The sequence below is a fragment of the Talpa europaea genome (genome assembly GCF_964194135.1).
Source record: "Talpa europaea genome assembly, chromosome: 1".
Taxonomy (NCBI): Eukaryota; Metazoa; Chordata; class Mammalia; order Eulipotyphla; family Talpidae; genus Talpa; species Talpa europaea.
In genome coordinates, this window is record NC_140073.1 from 107,924,229 (window position 1) to 107,951,012 (window position 26,784).

At 37.9% G+C, this 26,784-nt stretch overlaps 1 protein-coding gene across 1 annotated transcript in view; it reads right to left on the reverse strand.

Annotated features, from left to right (window-relative positions):
- The window catches only part of LRP2 (LDL receptor related protein 2), a gene marked incomplete at both ends in the record, with an annotated part of 187,744 nt that overhangs the window by 129,746 nt on the left and 31,214 nt on the right, over positions 1-26,784 (reverse strand). The window contains 7 exons of the mRNA XM_084230097.1: positions 1,113-1,265; positions 2,758-2,874; positions 3,898-4,005; positions 4,326-4,436; positions 17,641-17,757; positions 20,228-20,344; positions 22,046-22,153. Of these exons, the coding sequence (XP_084086223.1) occupies positions 1,113-1,265; positions 2,758-2,874; positions 3,898-4,005; positions 4,326-4,436; positions 17,641-17,757; positions 20,228-20,344; positions 22,046-22,153 (831 nt within the window). The remainder of the gene's footprint in view (positions 1-1,112; positions 1,266-2,757; positions 2,875-3,897; positions 4,006-4,325; positions 4,437-17,640; positions 17,758-20,227; positions 20,345-22,045; positions 22,154-26,784) is intronic.

Consider the following 26,784-nt stretch of genomic DNA (forward strand, 5'->3'; position numbering starts at 1 on the left):
GGGTAATTCAGAGAGTGTACTTGATGAAATCAAGATCATAAACTGTATTTTATTACAGGACAGTCAGCTGTCCACAGTGTTGATGGTCTTAAGATGGGAGGAATATTCTACAACCACAAAAAAGGGGAGGGGAAAAATACCCTACAACTAGTTTCCATACAAGACAACACTACCACCACTGTACATGGCCACCTCGGTTTCACCATTGGAAAATTATATCCTAGGAATCAGAAGCTTTTATTTTGAGTATAGCCAGATAAAATCTTTTTTATCCGGGCCTCCCCGGTGGTGCAACGGTTGAGCGCTGGGTTGCGAAGCTGCCCGCAGCCTCTGCAGCACTGGTTCAATCCCCAGCTGTTCCCCGGCCACTGGAGGAGGGTCCCACATGGCGTGCAGACCTCTCCTGCCACCTGCTGCTCCCCTCAGCAGTGTACCTCGGTCCTTCTGCCTGCTCTGCTCCCCGCTCTGGCTCTGGTGAATTCTCTCACCCTCCCGCGCCTCTGACTGTACCCAGTGCTTAAATAAATAAATAAATAAATCTTTAAAAAATATATTTTAATAAAAAATAAATAAATAATAAAATCTTTTTTATCCATAAATATAAGGCAGGGAATAAAAATCACCAAAACACTTTAGAGTCATCAAAATTACCATTAAAAAACCATTGAGGTGAGTGGGAAAGAGAGAGGGGAAGTCACAAATACTTTGGATTCCTTTCTGTCACGAGATGGAGCCTGTTCTTCAATCCATGGACTCTGGATTTGGCCAGGTGACTTGATTTAGACAATAAGACATTTAGCAAACATGACACAAGCAGAAGCTTAAAAGTGAATGTGTACTAAGATTTGTTCTTTCCATGTAAACAAGCCTGGGCTAACTTAAGTTTTCATTGCATCATTCAGTGAACTGGTTTAGGCCTGAAAACTATCTTCAGACCTATATGAAACCTTCAGACCTCTGTGGAACAATAACTGCTTGTTGGTTTAAGGCGCTAAGTCTTGTAGTGGTTTGTCATATAAATGCCAACTGATACTCTCTGTATTTGGAAATTTGTTACAGAAAAACAGAAATATCTTTATCTTAAAGTTATCCAGATAAATGTCCACACTCACCACAATGTCTTTGCTCGGTGGCATTGTTTTCATCCTCTCCTGCTGGACAGTCTATAATTCCATCACAAATTTTTTCAATTGGGATGCATTTTCCAGACTGTGGGCAAGCCCACTGGCTTGGGTAACAGTTATCAGTATGGTGAGAATTGCTTTCTGTGGAGGAAAGTAAGAGTTACAGGCCACCTGAGAGATGGAGCCAGCTCTTTTTTAATCCATGATTAAGAGAGGACATAGATCAGGTAGACAAGAGAAGTCTGCAAATGACCAACATTTTACAATGAACTAAAAGTTTCTAACTCTACCATTGGTATTTTATCGAGTAGCAAAAGGAAGTTAATTCCACTTGTTCTAAGGGAGGTAGGTCTTAGCCATTTTTTAAGCATAAGAAGCATACATGGGTCTGAACTATCAACAAAGTAGATTAATAGTCCTAGAAGAGTCAGCTAATTAAATCATGAATTATAGAACTAAGACTATCAGGACTACACTAGTATTTTTAAGTTTTTCTTTTGTTTTGTTTTATTTTTTTGGTTGTTTGATTTGTTTTTTTAGAAAAATTTCAACATTGTAAGAAAAACTATAATCCAAATACAGGAAATTACTTTTTGTAACATCAAAACAAGAAACTACTGGATATTCCCGGAACAAGCATCACTCTTCTTATATCTGGGGCTGGTAACTTGCTTTACGGTGTGAATGTTGCTAACTGCTGAAATATTGGAGGTACTGCTGATTAAAACTACAGAAGGAAGGGGAATATGTCATTAGGAACTTCCCTCCCATAGACCTTTAAACACTTCCCTGGATTGCAGCCTTGCCTGCAAATGCCGATCCCTAGCTCTATCTCACATGTTCTCCATATAGCCATTCTGCCACCATGGGATGTCATTGACTCATTAGGAAATAGAAATTTGAAAACAAAATCTTGGGCCTCCCTGGTGGCACAAGGGGTTAAGTCTCAGCACTGTGAAGCTATCTGCAGCCACTGAGAGTTTGATCTAGTCAGGGAGCTAACCCACTTGGTGCAGCAAACCTCTCCTGTCTCGCCCGCTGCTCCCCTCAGCAGTGTATTTCAGTCAATCTGCCTGTTCTGCTCCCCACTGTGTGTCTGGTGAATCCTCTCATCCCCCACTCTCCCACACACACACACCTCTGGCCTACACCCCTGCTCTTGTATGCATAAATAAATAAATCTTAAAAAAGAAAAAGAAAACAAAATCGAACTGAAGTGTTACTGAGGTTCAAAATCATTTTTAAAGGTTATAAAGTCTAACACACATCACACTTCCCGCTATTTTTTCTTCTCTAGCCTACTTTTTTTTATATAGAGAAATACATTTTAAAAAACCAGTCTTAAAGGGGGAAAAGTCAGAAAGAGTTATAGAAGGGAGAAAGATAGCCCTATTTGCCATAATTATAGGAAAAGGGGGATTATAATATATGTTATATTTGAGTTCTAGGTCTTTTGAGGAAAAGATAGTGGTCACCTCTTTCTTTCCCAACCACCAACCACTAAGCCTGTTAAAATACAGCCAATCCTGAGATTCTTTTGTCACAAAGATAATGTCTAACAAGGAAAGAATAAAAATAGTCTGAAAACACTGTAAGAAGTTGCTTTTCAGAGAGAATCCCTTCCCCTTCTTACCGCATCCATCTTCATCTGCATTATCTTTACAGTCAGCCTCGCCATCGCAAACCCAATTTTGATTAATGCAGTAGCTGTTGGGGCAGGTGAACTGGTCACCTCTGCAGGTTTGATAGGCTGGAAAGGAAACAAGAGCTGCGCTACAAGGCACAAATCACTTAGAAAACATCCAAGTGCTCACCTCACTGCCTAGAAACTAAGATTCCTGTGTCATTTTAGTCCCTTAAGTTTCTTGACAAAAGAAAAAAAAAGGTAGAGAGAGAAAGAGAGAAGGAAAAAGTAGAGAAGAAGATTATAGCAGCTTTGGGTCCAGGAAATGATCTCAAGTGCCAAGATTAAAATCAAGATTAAAACCAAAGCGGTATCATATAGGTTGACAGAGAAGAGAAAGAAAGAAATGGCACATAGAAAATGAGACTGGTATTAAAATATTTAACAACCCCTACACATCATGGGTACCGAGCAAGCAAATGGATATGGAGGGGAAAAAATCACACCTTCTAATAAATAAATGATCACAAAAAGCTGCCAACTTAATTGGCGTCAATAAAACTCTCTTATGGAGACTTCTAACTACTTATTCCAATAAAGTGAACCCTGAGGTGGCAACAGGAAAAAGAAGGTGGTTTGAATTGCAGACAACAGAGTGGAAGGAAAAGGGAGGTCAGGGTGAAAAGAGGAGGCAATAAAAAGCACCTGCACCACACTGAAACTTTCCTGACCTTCCAAGTTTACTGCGGTAGGAAATTCAAAGTAAAGAGGGGATGGAGATTTGCTGCTATTAGGGACCTTCTCTCCCTTTGGAGTCATTCTCTTATTCTACTGTCAAGGTTATCAGACTCATTCCTGAGGTATGGGTAATTTGAGAGGCCACTGACACAGTACACCCTGTACCCTTGTAGCCTAGGGAAAGAATGCAAACTGTCCATCAGCAATCCTTCAATTTTATACAGATCCTTGGAAGATAAAGGAGCCCAGGTCCAGCAACACTGCTAAGGCTCATGCCTTAGGCCCTAAATGAACTTCTGGCTCCATCTGCCACCAGACATAGTGACCTTTTGTTTGAAAAGAATGTTACATTGGTGCCATAAAAAGAAAACACTACTAATAACATGAATCAGCTTAAGGAAATCACCGTACTGCAAGAGCGCTCATCACTGCCATCTTCACAATCGGGCTCATGGTCACAGACGTAGGTATTAGGCACACACTCCCCACTATCACACTGAAACTCAAAGCATACCACAGCTGGAAAACAAGGGGGAGAAAAGAGAGAATTTCAATTCCTCTGTAGCCACTGGATCTCATAGGAGGATTCTGCCGCAAGTTCAAAGAAAGGTTCTTAGCATACAGCAATGTATTGGTAAATGTTTATCTTTTTGTTCTCCAGGAGCAAAAAGGCCCTGATTTGTAGTGATTGACAATTTCCATAGTGTAAATATTCCCATGAGTGACTTTAAGCTACCAACATGAATTCACTGAGCATGAATTTGAGAAGAGATGTAATACAATTGACCAGTATAATCCACCTTCAGCACTCTACTACATGTCTTGAGCATGTTACTTACTACAGTTGCGTTCATCAGATAAGTCTCTGCAATCAGCTTTCCCATCACATTTCTGACTGGTGTTATAGCAGGCTCCATTGGCACAAGTAAGCTGCTCACAGGTGGGATATTCTAAAAGAATGGAAATAGTACACAAACTTAAGACATTGCTTCAGCAAACACTTCTCGAGTGACTACTATACAGTAGACACTAAATGCTAGGCATTTATTGGTAAATGGAAGAGACATGGTCTCTGATTTCAGGTAAACTAGGGGGAAGCCAATAAACAAATAATGGTGCAAACACAAAATACACACAGGGTTAAGTGCTCATGTGGGAAGTATGGGGAACTGTGAGAGTGTCAGGGAAATTCCCCCTAAAGAAGTGATTTGTGGGCTCAGACCTGAAGTATAAGAAGGAATTTAACTTATTTCAAAACAAAGTTTTCCTTTTATAATACAAATAAGATCCTAGGATATGAATGAATCACCACACAAATACTGTTACCACATTAGGTACACATGGTCACCTCACTGTTATTAGCCAGATATTTAACCCTAGCATTCAAGGCTGCAGTGCAAAAATTAGAATGTCCCTTGCAGAACAAGGTGTTATCAGTCCCTTCTCTGTGCTTCCCCAGACTCAGAATACATCTCTCGTGATTTCTAACTGTAGTCTTTATTTCATAGGTTGTTTTTCTGTTTCCTCCTCGGAGATCAAGAAACCTGCTTAACTAATTTTAGAATCCTCAATTCTATTTATCCTCAATTGAGTTATTTATCACAGGTAAACATTTCAGTTAGAGAACTTTTAAAAATATTTTGAACGTCTGCATTTTGTAGTCTTTTACTGTCCTCTGCACAAATATAACCTCATTCTTGCTTTGATTTTTTTTTCTTCATTAAAGATTGTTTTCATAATGATTCTCAGATTATCTTCAGATTTATTTTTAAGGAAAAGGTATGTTGCAATTAAGATCTTAAAGACCAGACAGCACAATTCCACTTTGAGGCCTCAATTTTCCATTTAAGAATCCAATTTGAGGACTTACAGGCATGGACAGATACTTCAGATAATTCCTTGGATAATCCCAAAGTCTCCATCAAGCAGAAGCAAAATTCTGTGCTGAAGCTGTATAAACTTTTCCCCCAAAAAAGATGTCCTCACAAATTATCTTTTCCCACTTTCGTATAGCAAAAAAATAAGCCAAATCTTCTCATCTCCAGAAGCTCAAAACTAGTCTGCTAAATATCTGTGTTACTAAAGTTACATATAATCAATTATATATTTTAAATAGAGGGCATTTTAAAACAGCTGACCAAATTTTTAATTTTTTCTGAATTGCATTTTATTAATTAATAGTCCAAATGTAAGTCAGTGTTTAGGGTTATTACTGTCCTTTCATCACTGAGATCATATGCATTGCAAATGTGCCTTCAAAAAAGATCACACAACTCTGGAATTCTCCCCTCAAGAGAAACAAGAAGCCAGTTGAGTCCAACAAGCAACCCCCTTCCTTCCCAGTGTGCTGGAGCTCCTAGAATCAGAGTGTTATCTAGCCTGTTAAGAGTAGCAGCAAACAGGAGAGAAATCTTAGAAAACCCAGCTCTTTGCAATAGATAAGCTATCTGTCAGGAGGAAAATTTATTTGTGCTTGGACTTTGGCTACCTCACTTAAGATGATCATTACAGATATGAAGGATCTGGGACAAATACACTAGGCGGATCTCTTGTTCTCCCCATCTGCTTTTTGAGAGCCAGTGCCATAAAACCGAAAAAGGAAGAACTAAAACAGTACCCACTGACATGACTAAATGTTTGCTGACATGGCTCATTCCCCCCAACAAACAACAAGACCCTCTTGATGTCATCAGGGAGAGTGTTGTGATGGTCAGAGGTCAGCAGTTGACACCAGAATGAAGAATGAACAGCGTTCTTGTCTCCATCCAAGCTGATAATAAATCTCTCTCAATCTGCCTGCCTCAAACCCTGCACATCTTCTATTCTCTTCTGTGCATTGTGAATCTGAGGTGAATGCCCCCAGGAAAGACTGCATGGAGCTACCTGACTACAGTAAACACTGAAAATATTCTGAAATCTATATCCAAAAGTGTGTGGCCCAGACAGAGGGAACAGGTCCAAATATTTCACACTGAGCAAAGAAGAAATGAACAGGTTCTAGTACTCAAAGATTTTTATTGCTAAAGATGTTAATGAATTTCAATCTACTCCAAGAAACAGGAGGTCACAATCCCTTGACTTTCCCCTGGCGAGATAGCTAAAATCTTATTTTTTCATTTATTTGCTTGGCAAGCCTGACTCCAACCTTGTGAAGTTTTCCCCCTGCAACTGCAGAGTTTTAAGTAAAGGGAATGTGTAATAAGAGAGAAGATATACAAGAGTGTCAGAAAAACTCAATATTCTATATTTTTGTCTTTTTTAATATTTTATTTTATATAATTCTTACATCATTTTTCATTTTTGCACAATGAATGCATTTTCATTTTGGTTATATTCCCCACACAATTGTAAAACCCCACCCCTTATTTTGACCATAGTCTTTCCTCTCCCCGCCTCTCTCCCCCTATATTTTTGTCTTAATGGAAAGATTGACAAGTAACTGTAAAATAAGTCTCAGATTTTAAAGTTTACCCATCACAAAAATGCAAGAACACTCATTTTCACACCACCTCTCCCTTTTGCCTTCCTTCCTCACTTCTCCAACTTGCAAAAGATACATGTATAGGTTTCTTTCCCCCAACCTGGGAGTTGCCCCAAAATACAAATGTAAGATTGGTGCGTAAAGACTTTTCTAAATTTTTTCTCTGGGGCCTCCCCAGTGGCGCAGTGGGTTGAGCCCAGTGCTGTGAAGCTGTCCACAGCCTCTGCAGCGTGTGTTCAATCCCAGCCGGCCGGCCAGAATCCCACATGGCGCGGCAGACCTCTCCTGTCATGCCCACTGCTCCCCTCAGCAGTGTATTTCAGTAGATCTGCCTATTCTGCTCCCTGCTCTGTCTCTGTTGAATCCTCTCACCCTCCCGTGCTCCTGGCCTATACCCCAGCTCTTATAAAAAAATAATAAATCTCTTTTTTTAAGATTTATTTATTTATTTGTTTGTTTGTTTGTTTGTTTGTTTGTTTGTTTGTTTACACAAGCACTGGGTACAGTCAAAAGCGTGGGAGCATGAGAGAACTCACCAGAGCCAGAGCGGGGAGCAGAGCAGGCAGAAGGACCGAAGTACACTGCTGAGGGGAGCAGCGGGCGGCAGGAGAGGTCTGCACGCCATGTGGGACCCTCCTCCGGTGGCTGGGGAGCAGCTGGGGATCGAACTGGCGCTGCAGAGGCTGCGGGCAGCTTCGCAACCCAGCGCTCAACCGCTGCGCCACAGGGGAGGCCCAAAAATAATAAATAAATCTTAAAAAAAAAAATTTTCTCTGTTGATTATTGGGTTTGGAACAAAAAAGTTGCGTATTAGAGTTCTATTTACATAACCAAAGGGGAGGTTGGTTTGAGAACCTTGTATTGCTGTATGTCCCAGAATGGAAGTCATTTATAGCAGAGTAAAACCAAATATTAGGCACTGTACTTATCCAGATAGGAAGGTTTCCACTAGATTATATTTTCACAATTTGAAAAAAATGGCCAAGAGAAGGTGAATTGGCTGTGGCACATGCTGGCTGTGAGGTCAGGTGGGAGGAAGTGGCCTGTGAGCCTTGCCTACAGGCTTTTTGAAGTCTGGGGAAAGGGCCACCCCAGCAGGGACCCACAAATCCAGGGAAGATGGTGTGAATCTTGGCCAATGGGTATATCATACATCATGCAAGATGACTACCCTCAAGTGAGGTGTCCCTCTCCTCCTCCCATGAACACATTAGTCCCACCTGCAGTAGCACCTCTCAACAGTTTTCTCATTAGGGATCACAGTACCCGCCTGGGGAGTCCTGGCCCACTTCCAGACTGTGTGTGGTTCAGTCCCCCAAGTGAACACAGGCTTCCTCCAATAGTATCTGGCAACCATGCTGTGGGGCTAGTGCTCTCTGGCCTGTTCCCCCTCCTGCTCATGATGTTCAGCTGGTAGGTCTTGTCTACCTGGTGCCCCACCTGAGTCAGTGGTGAACTGTGGAGGCTGCCAGGGCAGGGAAGGAGAGGGGATTTCTGGGCCTTGGTGTAAGAGCAGGCACCCAGGAAGGGGATCTAGTGGGGCCTTAAAAGTGTGCTCAGAGACCCCCCCCCCACTCGCACCTCCCCCACCTCGGGGGGGGGGGCAGTGGAGGTGGGGAGGGAAAAGTGTGCTCAGAGAATGTTTCCACTGTGTGTTAAGTATGAGGCAGAAGAAGCCTCTAGTCTAGCCTTCCCAAGTATTGAGTGTACCTTCAAAATCTGGAGAAGTATATATATATATATATATATAATTTTACCAGCACCTTTTACTTTAGACAACTGGTTCTGGCATTGTATTTATTATGGTGGAATTCTCAATAAGTGAATTTAAGTAAACATTTTCTAAAAGCAGACAAGTTGACTATAAAGAAAAAGAAGGAATGTTAAAGGTGTATTGAGAAACGTAAGCAAAGATATAAAAGAAAATAAGAAGCTATAGTGATAAAGTGACAAGTCCTACCCAGACATCTGGGACCTGTAGTCACCCTCTGAAGTTAATTTATGTTACTCTGGTTCCAAAGCCAGTTAATCCAGTCAAAGTAATGATTTGCCAGGAAATGTTAACTAGTTGTGCCATCAGCACTTATCTAAGTACTATTCACAAAGTAAACCAAACAATAATAATCAGTCAATGTTTTGAAAAACTGTATGCCCCAAACCTAGTACTGTATGAACCAATTTGATCCTTATAAAAACTTTATGAGGTAGATACTATTACTACTACTTCTACTTCTAATTTCCAGCAGCATATGTATAATAAGATTTATAAAAGTGAAATTCAGCACCTTGGAAAGAGAAAGCAAATACAGTCATATATAGAAGTCTAGTAGAATTGGATGTGTTGAATCTGAGCTTTCAAGAAAGGGAAAGCCAAAAAGGGGAAATAGTTTTTTCTTACTCTGCTCTCATTGAACTACTAGGTTGTAAGTCCCAAATCCCCAGGTCAATCTTTGCTGACCTGATCTTAAATTAGAAATGTTCTGAATCCTGCTCCAAAGGTTTTAGAACTCCAGCACATCTTTCATCCCCTACACAGAATCATCACCAAAATCTGCAAAAGATGCACAGATTGACATAGCACAAAATTCTTTTTAAAAAAATAAAATAAAACCTCACAAGAACACTAATACAGGTATATTTAAGCAATAAAATGGAAAACACTCCAAGGAATACTGTAAAGGAATGAGATGAAATCTCATCAGTGAATTTTCATGTGGTTCTACTTTTCATGTTGTTCTATACTGAAGGAATTACAGAGCTATCTTTTCATTCAGGGTCACACAGTACCTTGGTCCCATCCTTATCTCATCCTTAGGTTTATCCACAGTGACTCATCGGGGCAAAACAAACAGGCAAAGTCTAACTGAAGAGACAGGAAGGCTAGCCGCACCTCAGAATTAAGAGCTGCACTTACGGCTAGATATGGTGTGGCTCAAACCCCCTGTTGGGAAGTTTGCCCCAGATAACTTGCATACTCATCAGCAAACCATTGCTGGAAGAATGTTAGTATTCTAGAAGCCAGTTATTTTACAGAGCACTGCCTCCCTCTTAGAATCTCATCCTACCTAAAACACATGTATGGAAACCCACCTACTACATGCTCTATTGAGACTGAATACAGAGATAAACAAAATTACAAATACAGTAGAAATTCCCACAGCTTTACACATTTCATTCAACAAATAGTTACTGTACATGTATTGGAGTGCCAAGTGCTAGAGATAAAGTGATGAACTTCATGAAATGCCTACTTTCATGAAATACTTATATTTTATTTGTGGAAGATAGAAGAACAGACACTGAAATAAATGTTGCATATCAAAAACAGAAAAATATACAGGGTAAAGTGATGAAGAAAGATAGTGGGTCACAGCTCTCTGATGAGGCAATATTTGAACAAGAATCATTAGGATTAGCAAAATGGAGGTCACTGGTAACATAGACAAGGAGGTTTTAGGAGATTGGTGGAAATGAAGGATTGTTTTCAATGAGTTCAACAAAAGAAGAAGAAATGGAGACAGTAACTAAAGATAATTCTATGTAACTTTGTTGCAAACAGGAGTAGAGAACTTTGGCAACAACTTTGATGGACTTTGGGTCTCTTAAAAACAGGAGATGTTAAGCAGTCATGCCCCCTAACCTGCAGTTTCACTTTACTGCACTCAAAAGTGATCTAAAAATAATACAGAGAATAAGATATTTTGAGAGAGAGTGACCATCCTCACAAATTTTATTACAGTTATATTGTAGTCATTGTTTTATTTTATTTTTAGTTATCTCATGTTTAAATTATCTACTATCTTTGTCGGTATACATAGGGTCTGGTACTATTTGCCGTTTGAGGTGTCCTCTGGGATCTTGGAAAGTATGCCCCACGGATAAGGGGGAACTGCTGTAATGTGTTTATATGATGGAGAATAACTAAGAATTTTTTTTTTCTGAATCCAATCTCAACTATAAGAATTCTGGAAAGGCACACCTGTGATGTGATATGTAAGATACAGACAGGCTGTCCACTTCTTTCTCACCTCAAGTACAGAGAAGAAAGTACGAACAAGGTTCATTGGGCAGCATAAATGTGTATCTGAGTTTGAAGAACAAAATGTTCTTCATGAGCAGTCACAGTCAACAGAATGACTTTAACTATCCTCTTTATTCCCCTCCATTGGTTCTCCCGGTTGGAGTTTCAGCAGTTCAGATATATAAAGGAAAATGTTTAAATTGTAAAGAACAGTTAGTCAATAGAAATAAAACTTCAGGGACAAAGCAGCCCCAGTTGCAGAGAGACCAAATACTGCTGATTACCAGCAAGAAAGCCTTCATTGTAACAGGGATTTTATCCTTTCTTTGGCATTCCTAAGTACAAAAGAGAAGTGCTGCAAATCAATGGTAATTAGGAACAGTTTTACTCACCAAAATCATTCCAACATGGCACTCAATAGACAAATAACCTATTTGCTTAGCGGAGGTGGAAACTGTATTATTTTTAAGCAACCAAAAGTTACTACAATATATTAAATGACCCATAATTGCAGCATTGTTATGATGTTTATCTTAGACACTGCATGAGTGGTTTTTTCTTGGAGCTAATCTCATTAAAAGTAAAAAAGACTGCAGTTTTGCATCACTGTTCCTTTAAAAAAAAATTAAGTGACAAGTTGTTTAATATCAAGTACCATTTTACAGATGGCCAATTGTAGCGTAAAACAATTTAGGGGAAAAATGAGATTTAACCGATTTCACAGAGAGAGAGAGATAGATAGATAGGAAGATAGCTTCAGAAACAGTTCTCATATAGAACAACCAAAAATACCTTACGCATACAGGAACATAGCAAACAAAAAAGACAAACACAAAAAGAAACTTTCACAGTATTCCAAATTCATTTCAAGGATAATCTTTTTATTAGGACCTTAATACCCTCACCTTCCTACTGTCTTAATCATGCTCTTACCTCCCCTCTCCCTGCCTTCCTAAGAGGACTCTTACACACCAGCCTTTGTTCTTTAAAAGGAATGCCTGGAATGGACACAAGGTGCTCTGTCTTAGGGCTCAATATATGAGTCTTAGAGCTTGAAAGGGCAGGGACTACCCTAGGAGGCCTGATCTGACAGGCAGGACTGTGAACTACAGAGCAAGCTTTCTGATTCTTTCAAAAACCAGGGGAAAGTATGAATTCCTCTTTGTGACTTTTCCAACATCCATTACAATATTTAAGTGTTTTCTAGATGTATAATATATTAATATCCATTCTTACAGTTTTATTTCTGTGAAAAACAAAAATAAAATATGCATTATATATAAAGTATTTTTGCCCTTTTGTGTATGTACACACACATACACACACATACACACACACACATGCACACACACTCACACACTTCTTGCATCTACCCAAACCTCTAGACAAGGGGTTTTCAAGCAGACTAGGAGAGAAATCTTTTTCTTAGAGGACATTATCTGAAGACGTTTTTTGGTTGTTACAAGTGGGAGATGTTACTGGTTTCCAGAGAGATGGCAGAAATAATGTTAGACACTGTACAATGTACAAGACGGGACCCCAAAATAAAGAATTACCTGGCCCCAAATGTCATTATTTCCAAACTTGAGACACATTGTTCCAGATCTAGCTATCAAGTTCCAGGAAATAACGGGGACAGAAGAAAATGTTAAAGAACATCAGAGGAAGCAATGAGCAAAACCCAAACTGAGAAAGTCCAGGGGCTTGGTTTACTTCAACAAATAAATTGAAAAAGGTTAAAAAAAAATGGAAGGTAAACCTACAAACTCAAAGACATAGCAAGGAAGTCTAACATAGTTTGTGTAGATTTTGATGTAATCACACGCAAAAATAGTAAGACAATTGGGAAATTTTTAAAACCACCTGCATATTTGACTATTTTTAAGGTGAGCATGATATTATAGCCATGTTGTCAGTCCTTATGTTTCAGAGATAAATATTGAAATATTACATAGGAGTCATATAGCTAAGAACTGCTTCAAAATAATAGAGAGAACAAATAAAAGTAAAATAAAATTAGCTATAATTTGATAACTGATGACTGGGTGATGAGTACACACAGGTCATTTTATAGTTCTACTTCTGCACCTGTTTAAAACCTTTCCTAGTAAAAAATGTTAAATAACAAAATTTTTTAAATAACAAATAGCTGTTATCTTTAGGCAAAAACACTTGGTAAATTTCCATTACTAAGGAATAGTATTCTGAGAACATAGGTTAAAATCCAGGCTCCTCCACCCTTGCTGCTGCTGCTTCTTTTCTTTTTTTTTTTAATTTTCTTAAACTAGTTAATTTTGGTATAATGTTTGTTTTCTTCCCTCAGGTGTAGTCCTCATAATTCTCCCACCACCACAGCACCCATGAACCATCACCATAGTCCCTTGTGCTCTATCCTCCCCTGTTTTGGCCCCTCTCCCTCCTCCTCCCCTACTGTACATCTTGCTTCTGATAGTCTTCATCATCTCCATAAAGCAGAGATGGTCACCACACCCACACAGTATCGATGTAAAACTGCATAAGAAAGTATTGGCCAGGGCCTCCCCGGTGGCACAGCTGTTGAGCGCTGGGTTGCGAAGCTGCCCGCGACCTCTGCGACGCCGGTTCGATCCCCGGCTGCTCCCCGGCCACCGGAGGAGGGTCCCACATGGTGCGCAGACCTCTCCTGCCGCCCGCTGCTCCCCTCAGCAGTGTACTTCGGTCCTTCTGCCTGCTCTGCTCCCCGCTCTGGCTCTGGTGAATTCTCTCACCCTCCCGCGCTTCTGACTGTACCCAGTGCATGTATAAACCAACCAACCAAATAAATAAATAAATAAATAAATAAACATGCCTCTATTAAAAAAAAAAAAAAAGAAAGAAAGTATTGGCTGTTCCCACTTTCCCACTTTGTACAAGCTCCAAACAAAGAGGGAAAACAAAATAAGACCAATCCTGTCCCCCTCACAGTCCCAGAATGGCACTTTCTAGAGACTTTGATCCAGTTCATTCATTTCCTTCTTGTATGACTCTGGGGATCAAAGCACTAACAAGAAAATGTGTAGATTCCAATTTGCTGTGATGTGTTAGATTTTGTTTAATGCTCCTCCATAAGTACACAAGACAGAGAGAAATAGGAAAGAATATCTCCTGTAAAAACCTTTACATGTGCGAGGTTCATTTTAGGGTCATGAACCCTGAAGGGTTCCTTATTTGTATGACTGCAGAAATAAGCTATAAATCTGGTTCTCTTCTTAGCAAATCCTTGTTTCACCAATTGTGCTTTAAAAAAAAAAAAACTTGATTAAAAATTCCTGCCTAGATATTTTATAAAGCCCACTTCCTTTCCTTCATTCCTTTTTATAACAGCTGCTTCCATGCTTGTACCCTGCCAGCGTTTTTGCGGAAGGTCCATTGGCAACATTGTGAGGCAGTAGTATTGGTGACTTTAGACTTGGCTGCAGAGTGTTCACATGGAATAAATCCAAACAGTCTGTTTCGGCTGCCTTTTATTTCCTTTAAAGTAGCAATTTCTTCAGTGCCATTGCATTTGCAATAAAGCACTCATTTTTATCCATTTGTAAATAAGAAATAAAGACACAGACTGTTGGCTGGTGGTACAGACCTCTGGTTCTCTCTTGTAAAATGTAGGATTTTCTCCTGTAAATAAAATCTGTCATGAAGAATAATCACCCAGACTTGGAACCAGAAGTTGAGTTGAACGCTGTTTTTGCTACCTATTGTGCAAAGTTGAACAAGACCCTTTGCAGTTTTAGCTTCTTTATTCATAAGAAAATATATTAACATCTACCCTACTGTCCTCTTTGAGGAATTGAATAATAACAACTGGAATTTTTATAATGCTTTGAAGTTTGCAAAACATATGTTTTGTCATTCTTAATCAAAAATATTTTCATCACAGAATTCCATGAAGGACCTGTTGTTTGCTTGACAAAGTACTAAAAGAGTCCTTCAGATAATAAAGGAAGAGCCCTTGACTTATGGACTTGCTATTTGGTGACAACCTCAGACACACACTGCCATCTCTAAAATCACCAATGTAGAGTCTACATTTATGCAAGTTTCCCAAAATAAAAGGTATCCAAATTAGAGGTTGCTTAACCTCTTTCAAAAGAAAACACTTGAACTGGAAACAATAACACAACAAAACTGTACAATGAATGTTTTTAAAAAATAGAATTACAGGGTCTCCCCAGTGGCGCAGCGGTTGAGCGCTGGGTTGCGAAGCTGCCTGCAGCCTCTACAGCGCCAGTTTGATCCCCGGCCACCAGGCGAGGGTCCCACATGGCGCGCAGACCTCTCTTGCCGCCCGCTGCTCCCCTCAGCAGTGTATTTCATCAGTCTGCCTGTTCTGTTCTCTGCTCTGGCTCTGGTGAATTCTCTCACCCTCCTGTGCTTCTGACTATACCCGGTGCTTGTATAAATAAATAAATAAATCTTTTTTAAAAAAAAATTGAATTACAGGGCCTCCCCTGATGGCATAGGCGGTTGAGCACAGCGCTGTGAAGCTATCCGCAGCCTCTGCAGTGCGGGTTCAATCCCGGCCAGACGGCGAGGGTCAAGGGTCCCACCTGGTGCGTCAGACCTCTCCTGTCGCACCCGCCTCTCCCCTCAGCAGTATATTTCATCAGTCTACCTATTCTGTTGCCCGATCTGTCTCTGGTGAATCCTCTCACCCTCCTGCACATCTGGCCTGTGCCCCGATTCTTGTATAAATAAATAAATAAATAAATAAATAAATAAATAAATAAATAAATAAATAAATCTTAAAAAAATAGAATTACAGGGCCTTCCTGGTGGCGCAAGGGGTTAAGCACCACACTGTGAAGCAATCCACAGACTCTGCAATATGAGTTCAATCCCCAGCCGGCCAGGAAGCAACCCACATGGCGCAGCAGACCTCTCCTGTCTTGCCCACTGCTCCCCTCAGCAGTGTATTTCAGTCAGTCTGCCTGTTCTGTTCCCCACTCTGTCTCTGGTGAGTCCTCTCACCCCCTGCATCTCTGGCCTATACCCCAGCTCTTGTATGCATAAATAAATAAATCTTTAAAAAAAATTAGAATTCCAGGGTCTCACCTGGTGGTGCAGCGGTTGAGCACTGGGCTGCGAAGCTGCCCGCAGCCTCTGCAGTGCTGGCTGGATCCCCGGCCACAGGTGAAGGTCCCACATGGTGTGGCAGCCCTCTCCTGTTGCTCCCTCTGCTCCCCTCAGCAGTGTACTTCGTCAGTCTGCCTGTTCTGTTCCCCGCTCTGGCCCTGGTGAATTCTCTCACCCTCCCACGCTTCTGACTGTACCCAGTGCTTGTATAAATAAATAAATCTTTAAAAAAAATAGAATTCCAAAGACAAGTAGCACAGATTCAACTCAAAGAAAAATGACACTCAAAAAAAGAAAGCAGTGAAGTGTTATTTTTAAAAATGTTCCAAGTAATGACAATGATGTGGATGCAGCATGAATCTGGACCAGTTTGAGCCCAGGTCTTTCCTTTTCACCAACACCATTACAGTGAATAGAAACAATTTGCTCATAACCCATTTATGTTAACTCCCTCCCTATACATGGCACCACATTCGAAGTATAGTAAAATAAGATTCTTTCACCAAGAAACATTAAATATACCATTTTGACCAAAGGGAGAAATTTAGGGACTATCCAGAGAAAGATTAAGTCAAAATAATCAAACCTCAGAGAAGGTATCCCATGAGAATAGACTAAAATTTAAATCTTTAATTAGAAACAAAATTATCAAGAAATCTATGATCAAGGTTTCTAAGCTATACAAAATCTGCCTCCTGATTATTAGAATAAAGTTATATTAAAATAACTCCTTGAAGTTTGAAACATAAATTTAAGAGCAAATGAAAGGAAATATTATTACACAACACTTAGTAAAGTTAAAACGCAATAAATCAAAAGGAATGTCAGGAAAAAAAGTTTAAAAACTTAAGAAAGTAATGGATAAATTCATAAATAATAGTTTCTAAGGATGTTTATGAGACTGGATATGTTTGAAACTGAGAATGAAATTAAATGCACCCTAACAGTGCCATAGGAGAAAAATGCCTATATTTTTTATTCTAAAAATTCTCTATATACCTCTATTTATTTGTAAAAAGTATAGAAAGTACATTATAATCGCACTGTTATTTGGGTCGTGGCAACATTTAATGCCTTATCTTATGGTGGTTAGTGATAAGCTGATACCAAATGCTGCCATTATAGGAAAAGTCACTCACAAAATACACTTTTCCAAAGGTAATCCGGAAAATGTTGATCTCATAAGAGCAAGAAAACTAATGAGACATTTGACCTAGAATCTTACCATAATAATGTAAAAAAAGTTAAAACTGACCAAACTGGATTTTGTACTCAGTTTATTAAATGACCTTTCAGGATTCTATGTTAATGTTAAAAGTTCCTTACTTCAAAAAAATACAGAAATTTGATGTGCCAAGGCAGGGTACACTTGGAACACCTTGCTAAAATTAGACTCCTATCAGAACATTACCTCTAATCCACAAAAGAATCTGCTAAGAGATTGCAATAACAAGAGGCATATTGTAGGCATTTCTGTCCATCAACAAATCTAACAAATTGAGTAAAATGCCAAAGGGACAAAAGTGAAGGCCACACAGTGCAAGGACTGAAAGAGACTCACGGCAGTCCTTCTCGTCAGTTCCATCTGAGCAGTCTCTGGCATGGTCACACCTGTATTCACGTGGGATACATTCACCATTGGAGCATGTCATCTGATGGCTTGAGCATGTTCTCCCCACTGTGAAGCGGAAAAAGTATCCCTTTTTAGTTACTGCCAAACACAAATCAATCCACTGACATTTTCCAAATATGAATGAGGATATTTGGAAGAAAGGCAAATTGAGTGTACCCTGAACATGAAATTCTCAAGGTCATATTACAAGATAAAGTACCCAGCTACCCCAAACGAGAGCAAAGATGTTATCATTAGGACACTAACAGAATGCCCACAGAATCATAGCAATACTCAGGCATGTTAGTGTAAACAACTGTATCGATATGTGCTAAGAATACAAGATTGAAAAACTATACGTAAAGAAGATAAATGGAATAAAAGTTTTGCAGAAATAGATTTTAACCAAGAATTGGTAAGGTTGCTCTCATTGAAATCCCTAATTAACAAAAAGAAATATGCCAAAGGATTAACAATGGTTATTTTGGAGTGGTAGGAATATAGGTGATTTCATATTTGATGGTGACATGGTCTGGTAACACATATCTGAAGAGGTGCAGTTATACCTCTAAATCATATAATGTTGCAAACCAATGTTACATCAATAAAAAAATACATTTTTTGCATTATCCATAATAGCCAAATAATGGAACCAATCTCAGTGCCCAACAACAGATGACTGGATAAATAAATTGTGGTGTATATACCCAATGGAATACTACTCAGCTAGTTAAAAAGATGAAACACTGTCTTTTGGAACAAAATGACTTATCCTAGAGGTGATTGTCCTAAAGGAAATAAGTCAGAGAGTGAAAGACAGTTATCAAATATCACTTATTTGTGGAATATAAATAACAAAAAGAAAAAACATATACTAGCAAAAACAAATCTCAGACTTAATGAAAGATACACTGGTTACCAGAGGGAACAGTGGTGAAGGAGGAGGGGACAGAGAAAGGAAGGGGATAGGATATTTGCGTAAGAGTTTTGGTGAAGGGTGAGCAAAGCACGTACACATATAGCAGTGTGAAAAATGTACTCTATGATGGTATAGTTATATAAAAACAATAAAACTAAAAAAAAAATAAAATGGTGTTTTCTTCTGTATGCAAACTTTCTACATTCAACATGTGTAATTTTATAAACAAAGGAGAAACTTTAAGCTAGTTTAATGTTATCTGATATTGACTCATGTAGATGAAGCAGGACTTCAGTAGTTTATCTAATTTGCCCCTGAATAAAATGAATAAAATTGAAATGAATTGACTCTGCATGTATCATGTGGAAGCTATTCTATAGGCCACAATTATCATGAGGTTTTTAAATTTTTCACATAAAAAGAGAAGCACTTGGGGAAAATGTGATCCATTAAAAACAATATAATCACCATGTTGGAAGAAAATGTTTTCCCCTGAATTTTTATAGCGTTTCCTATACTTCTACATAAATGTGCATAGGTTCAGTAAAAATTTGGTTTTCTGATACAATTAATATCTGTTAAGGGATGTGCCATCAAAACTTGACAAGAGAATCCTTTCTAAAAGACAACTGGACAAATACCACTTTAGAGTTGGTACTTGGAAGTAAGATGTAAAAAATATTAACCATAATTCTTTTTTTCCAAGAGGGGAACCTAATTCACCTTGGGATGGGGGCATGGACAGAAACAGCTTCCTTGAGGAGGTAACAATTCATCTGGGTCTTGATAAAGAAACAAAAGTTAGCTACGCCAGAAGGTAAGGACAGTCCAGCAATGAGCATTCAGGCAGCACACACTTGGGCATGAGGCTGTGACGGTGTGGCTGATATACACAAGGGAACTACAAACACGGCTGTAACCTCAAATGGCCATTTCAAGGATTGGTAAATGATAGGCATGGAGGAATTAGCACATCTTATAAACCTCCGCAGACCATGTGAAGGAGTTAGAACTTTTCCCTTGAGGTGATGGAGAGTTCTCAAAGGATTTCCAGCATCTACTCCAGACCTACCTACTACTTAACCACTTCCACTCAATGGAAAAGAAGAGAGTTTAATTCTTGGGCAGAAGAGGTGAAAAATTTGAAGACAGAGTATGCTACAGAACCAAAGGACTCATCCAACCACCAATCACACAGAAAAATACCTCACCAAGTGATATCAAAAATGTTTTGTTCCTTCCTTGTATAACATGATGTGAATTAAAGACTGAAAAATGATCTCATTTCCAAATTGCCAGGGTATACTGATGATTCTTCAGCACATTCATACTTTCCATATCATCCAAGCCATTGTGAGATGCTGGCATAGGTTCCCTTCTTAAGATCCCACTCAGCGGGCCTCCCCTGGTGGCACAGTGGTTGAGTGCTTGGCTGCAAGGCTACTGCAGCCTCTGCAGCCTCACCAGTGAGGGTCCCACCAAAAAAAAAAAAATCACGTTCCAAAAGATCCCACTCAGCATTTATAAAGAATCATCACATTTTGTGTTTTTTATCTGCAACAGGTTACATTTTAGGGGTCCAGAGCATCAAAGCAACATTCCTCCTTAAAGACTTACAGCAGTGCTGTTCATCAGAGCCATCCTCACAGTCCAGGTCATCATCACACACCCAATGATGAGGAATGCACACATTTTCACTGCGACACTGGAATTGGTTTGACTGGCAAGAGGAAGCTAAAACAAACCATAAAAAGAACTGATGATGGCAAATATCAACCCAGTTATACCAATGAGCAGTGCAGTGCAAATATCCACCCAGTTATATCAAAAGAATGGATATCAACTCCTGTTCAATATATTTGATGTTAAATAGTGAACAGCCCATACTAGAGTTACGGACTGTAATCAGAGTTCCTTGTCAAATAATTTCAATGACATCATAAAACTGACCATATAATGCAATACAAAAACACATAAATGAGGTAGCCAAAATACACATATACACAAAGTTATGGCAAAAATATATTAAATGAAAATTTCAACTTAAGTAAAAATGAAACATAAGTTATTAAGTTACTTGGAATGCTTTATAATAGCTAGTAGTAAAGTATCATGATGAATTAGAAAACCCATGAGATTTACAAAAGACCCAGAATCAAATAATTATTTTTTTTGGCAAATCTGTGTCTCAATATATACATTATAATCAGGGACTACATTTATCTCATGATTTGTCATTTAAAAAAGTCTAAAAATGTATGTGAAAACGTTATCATTACTGTCATTGGTATTGTTTTTATTATCATTGTTATGGAACATCTAAAATTTTGCTGGTATAACTGCTCATTTACCCTTTTATCCCAAAATATACTGTTCTTGCCTTCCTGCTCCAATATATAACCTAAAATGAACACAGACCGCCCAGAACAAGCAAATAGATAGCAAGTGATCATGTAGAGCAAATAGAACCACCCCTTCCTCAAAGAGTGGTTCACAGACCAGCAATAACAGCCTCATGGGGGAGCTTATAGAAATGCAGAAACACAGGTCCCATTTCAAAGATATGGAATCAAAACCTACACTTTTAATAAACTCCCAGGTGATGCATTTGCATTTATGTGTGCAATTTGAGAAGCACATTATAGGACCTAAGAGCTTCCTTTCCTCTCGTTTTCAAATGCATCGTTATCTAAACAATGCATCAAAGTATGGCTGTTGTGGCTGAGGATGGCCAATGATTAAAATTAACCTTTCAGTCAATTTCCTGGGTTTTTGGTGATCATCTATCTGAATGAATGAAATTGCAGTAGTGTAATAATCCCACTGATGAGAAAGCAATGGACACTAGGATTGAGATTTGTGTACCAACTGTGAGATCTTCAAGAAATGACTTAATTTCTCTAAGTTTCAGTTTCCACATCAGAAACCTATCTCCGAATATGTTGAGAGAGCTGAATGGAGAAATATAAAGTGTCTTTTAATTAATTTATTGAGGTTAACAATAATATATTGATATTAACTATAATTTTTCAAGCTTAAAAGCATACTAACCACTTCTTTATAGCAATATACTATACCCTTTCCATAAAAATAGTTCAGATAACACTATTTTTTGTTTGTTGTGATACACAAAATTTCCAGAGCAAATAATCTGAAATCCCTAATACTTTCATACAGTCTCTCACAAAAATGTTTCCATATGAAGGTTATGGAATAAAAGTAAGAAACTGATGTGAACTGGCTCTTTTCTCAAATGGGAATGAAACAATTATTAATGTTACCATTTCTCTATTCAACCGCAAAGTTATCAAAAGACTTGAGCCCAGTCCTAAATCTGTCACTAAAGGCACAACTCTTCTCTTCATTATAGGTAGAATCACCAATAAGCATTTATATTACTCAAAACAGTCCTTTTCCTGGGTCCTCCTCACTTACGGCAGCCGATTTCATCTGTGTCATCCAAACAGTCTCTGGTCCCATCACATCTCCAGGCTGCATCAATACAAAATCCATTTCCACAGCGAAATTTGTCACTGCCACATTCTGTAATCCCAAAAGCAACAGAAAACCAGTTTTTAAAAATATGCCACACAGATGTTTCTCGAAAGAATTACAAATTTGACAAAAATTAAAAATTCTTTAATTAGTCATCAAAGAAAGGTAAATTATAAAATTAGGAAAATGTTTTTATAATGATTGTATTCTCTGATTGGAGAGCTGCAGGAAGATGGTCATTTTCATACACATCTGAGCAGAGTATATCTTGACATAACCAACCTGAAAAAAAGTGCTTATTCAGGGTTCAGGGGTCTGTGGTGATGGTGCACGGGTGCACTGGTGAAGGAAAATCTATGGGGACTACACCTGAGGGTAGGGGGAGGAGCAAACATTGCTTAAAGATGAACTATGATGTAAAAAATATATTAAAAAATCTATTTTAAAAATATAAAAAAATAAATTAAAAAGTGCTTATTCCTTAATTTAGTACTTTTTTTCTAAGACACTAACCAGAGAATTTGACAAAGATTTATGTATGGAGATTTTCATCACAACATTTATAATATAGGAAATTGCCAACCTCCTAGGTGCCCAGTAAGAAAAAAGGGTTAAAATTCTTATATCCATGTATTGACATTACTAGATGATTATGAAGAATATTTATACTATAATGTAGTAGGAAAAAAAATGCAATTTTTTTCCTATAACAGAATTAAATGTGAAAGGAAAAAAAGAAGAGAATAACAGTGTTATCTTGAAAACATCAAGAATGACTTCATTTTTCTTGACGGTGCTTTTTGTCAGTTCTCTGTCATTTATTTTAAAAATGCCTCTTTATTACTATATCATATATAGAAATTCATGGTTCTTCATTCTTAGATTCAGACCAATATTTTGGTTTTTAGCTGATGAAAGTTCTGTAAGTTCACCTCTATAGCCTACCAGAGTGCACAAACTTTGCACCAAAAGTTGCTACTTCCCCAAGTGGCTGGGATACTCTCTAGTGATATCAGAAAGAGAATATAAATTTAGCAACCTCATTTCATTCAAGAATTATATCCTGCAATTTTCTAGGGTTTGCCCAAAGAATTAATTTGGCAGTTGGAGATCTTAAGTTTTCCCAAATCCAATCCGTGAACTCCTTGAGCATTATGTGACTAGTAGGAATTTTTTTAAAGATAGCAGTCAACACCAGCCTGACTTAGAGAAAAGTCAAAATTATTCTTTCATAAGCCAAAGGTGGTATAAGAGTAATTTGGGGAGTTGGAAGAATAATTGCATTTTCCCCATGTATTAAAGCAATCATACTAAATTACCCATTTCAATTTTTTACTAATTAGCCCAAAAATAAGTAAATAGATCAATTAACTACTCCTAAAATAAATAAACAATGTGCTATCCTGACTTGTGTAAATGCAGGCATATCAACAGCATGACATAAACATAGTTAAGTGATCTATTCCTAAGGGATATAGGCTACTTTGTTCATGGAATGTTCAAATCTGATTGTCTGGTAGTGACATCCTGATTTATAATGTATGCTGCAAATGGTCGGAAACTTCCCTTGGCTAAATGGTGGTACCGAGTGGTACAGGAATACGTACACCCAAATACCTTCTATAGACTAATGCATGATGGTGGTTGGTGGTGCAGGTCTGGGGTTGGTGGTGCAGGTCTCTTATCAACTACCTTTAAAACACAACAACCTCCCTTGCAAAAATGCCCCAAAGGAATGTACAAATTCACTCTGGAATCCCAGAACTTCTCATTGGATTTTGTTCTACAAAGCAATATTTCCATGGGAGATTACAGGCTTGGAGGTTTAGCTATTAACACAATATATATTAAATCACTTTTATCAATTAGGTCTATTGTTAGTGACCCAACATAGTACATTTGTAAATGCAGGACATTTGTCTCCCATAGTATGTAATACTTTCTTGTTGAAAAGTTATAACAACCTATAACTTGCAGAGTTTCATATTGCTATGGGGAAAAGAAGCATAAACTTAGAAACTGAGTATACAGAAAATTTTCAGCACAATATATTGCTTGTTTTGAGTATATATGTAATTGGTATTATTTCTTAGGGAACTTTTATTACAAGTCCAATTTTGAGGTTGTTTTTTGTTTTGCTAAAATACAAAGTTAAACACATCATTAAAAAAACACAAAATAGATACACAACAGTCATTTTTTAAAGCACTTCAAAGCCAATTATTTATGATCACACACATAAAAAAAGGAATTGGTAAGGGAAGTTTTACAATTCAGTAACTCTTAACATTTGATCTCTCAAATACTCAGTGATCTAAAATAATTTATCAAACCAAATTTACTCAGTTTGTCAGTATACATGATAATTCATTTGTCAAATTCAACCTTTCAATGTTAACTTCCATGCCTGTTGTAACTCCCAAATGACTTCGTTGAAAATATCTCCAAAAAAGGAGAAAAAAAAAAAACCTGGGTTTGTTTTGTATCATTGTTGGGTAACCTCTTTGCAATCAAAAAAATGCCCCAGTGGTGTTGGAAACCAATCATTCAATCTATTATAAAGGAAATATGTGCTGTTATAAACAAACTGAGGTATAGATCAGATCTGATATTGCAGGTGATCCCAATTTCAGTTGGTTTATAGACACTTTCTTTTCTGAGCATTTTATTTTAAATCAGTAACCTTTAACTCACAACTATCCCCAAAGGTTATTAAATATTACCTATACTTTATTGTCTAATAATTTAAAGTCCAAAAAAAAAAAAAAGGATTGTCTATGTTACTGCAACCAACCATGAGTTTAAAGGAGAAAAAAAAATCTAAACAGTGCTATTTAAAATTTTTTCAACGAATGGCCTCTAAACATCCATATTCAACCAATCGAGCTTTAACCAAGAGGTAATTTTGAAAGAATACCTTTCATAACTTTAAAATATTTTCTCTGTAATCAAAACCAAAGAAAATGTTGTAATCCGCACTGAAATAGCCTTCTGTAAATAACCAGTCACTGACAAAGAACAATTAAAACCAAGTGGACACCCTACCTCCCCAGCAGCTGCCCCTGTTTTTCCCAAGAATCAAAATAGATGGTATAAAGATGAAAAAATACACATGTGATGATTAAATGGCATGTAACTTTTGCAGTACTTTGCCACTTTTAAGTCATTTAATCTTCATAACAACATATGAAAAGACACTATTATGAACATTTGATAAATAAAGAAATTGAGGCAAAAAGTAACTTGTCCAAGACCAAATAGCTAAGATGTACAAAGCAAAGATTTGAACTGGTGCCAACATCTGTGCTATATAGATGACTGCTCTAAGTTTCCTTTGACACCCCCTCCCAAAAATAAATAAATAAATAAATAATAAATTCAAGAGTTAATGTGAAAATTTTACTTTTTTCCAAAGTTGCTATCAACATTAATTTAATTCATTAATTGGGTTTACATGGAATCCATATCCTACACATGAATATGTAATTCAATTAGAGAAGAAAGAGTAGTCTACTTAGCAGCTAACATTGCACATAAAAACTCATAGGCTTGGGAAAATTTGCAACAATCTAAAGCAAACAAGCAGAGTTTTGATCTCTTCAGGAAAATGTATATTATATGTAGGGATAAACTTGTTTTCCAACACACTGGAGAAAAACAAAAGCAATCTCTTCTTCATAAACAGCCATATCCCAAGCTTCCTGGTCTAAGTGTTGGACTAAGAATGTGTTAAGATAAGATATTAGAGTAACAGATAATACCGAGAGGAGGGGCCAAGTCATTTGTTTGTTTTTCCAGGGCAAGGAACAGCACTAGATTGAGAACACATTTCTGTATCCTTTACAGACTCTAATACAGAGTGGGGCATGTGTGCCATAGTCAATGTCTATTCAGGGAATGAAGATTCCTTTAGCAAAATTCAGTCTGTTGGTATCATTATATATCAAATATATAAACCAGTAAGGCAAACAATAAGACTTTAAACTGGAATTTACTATCCTAAAGGCAAAAAGAAAAAAAAAAGAAATGTGGAATAATTTGAAACAAGAACATCCAGACGTTTAAAAAAAGAAAGAGAAAAGCCCTGTCATGTTAATAAGTTTCATTCTTTTATCCTTTCCTTGTAAGAGTTTCATTTCCCTCTCATGAATTCTCAGAAGAGAAAGGCGAGCCATAGTCAACAGAACATTATCCAAAGTTAACAGAGTAAGGTAATTTCTATGGCAAATCCCATTTCCCCGCTAGGTGCTCTTAATATGTGCTGGTATTTCCAGACACTTTGTCTATCTGAGGAGGTACATGTGTTCTTAATAAAAACATGTACAGCTACATCACATTTCGTACTTTCGCTAAACTTAAAGAAAAAATTGAAGAGGTAAATCCTGATTCATCCCTAGTTTTTATTTTACTTTCTGTTCTTTTATTCCCTTGAAATTGACAGATACACTGTTTAAGTTAATGTGTTTAAGTTGGGTCATGGTTTTCTATAACTCTCACACCTTATCCACACACACAAGACCTTTTGAAGATTTAGAGTCACTTGCTTATTTCCAAAACTTAACAGCAATCATAACAGCCGCGGGTAATAAATCGTGTGCCCTGCCTAATGTCAAATGGTAGAACAGTCAAGGATTCAATCAATGAAACTGAAGCAAGATATGCAGAGTAAATCAACCTTC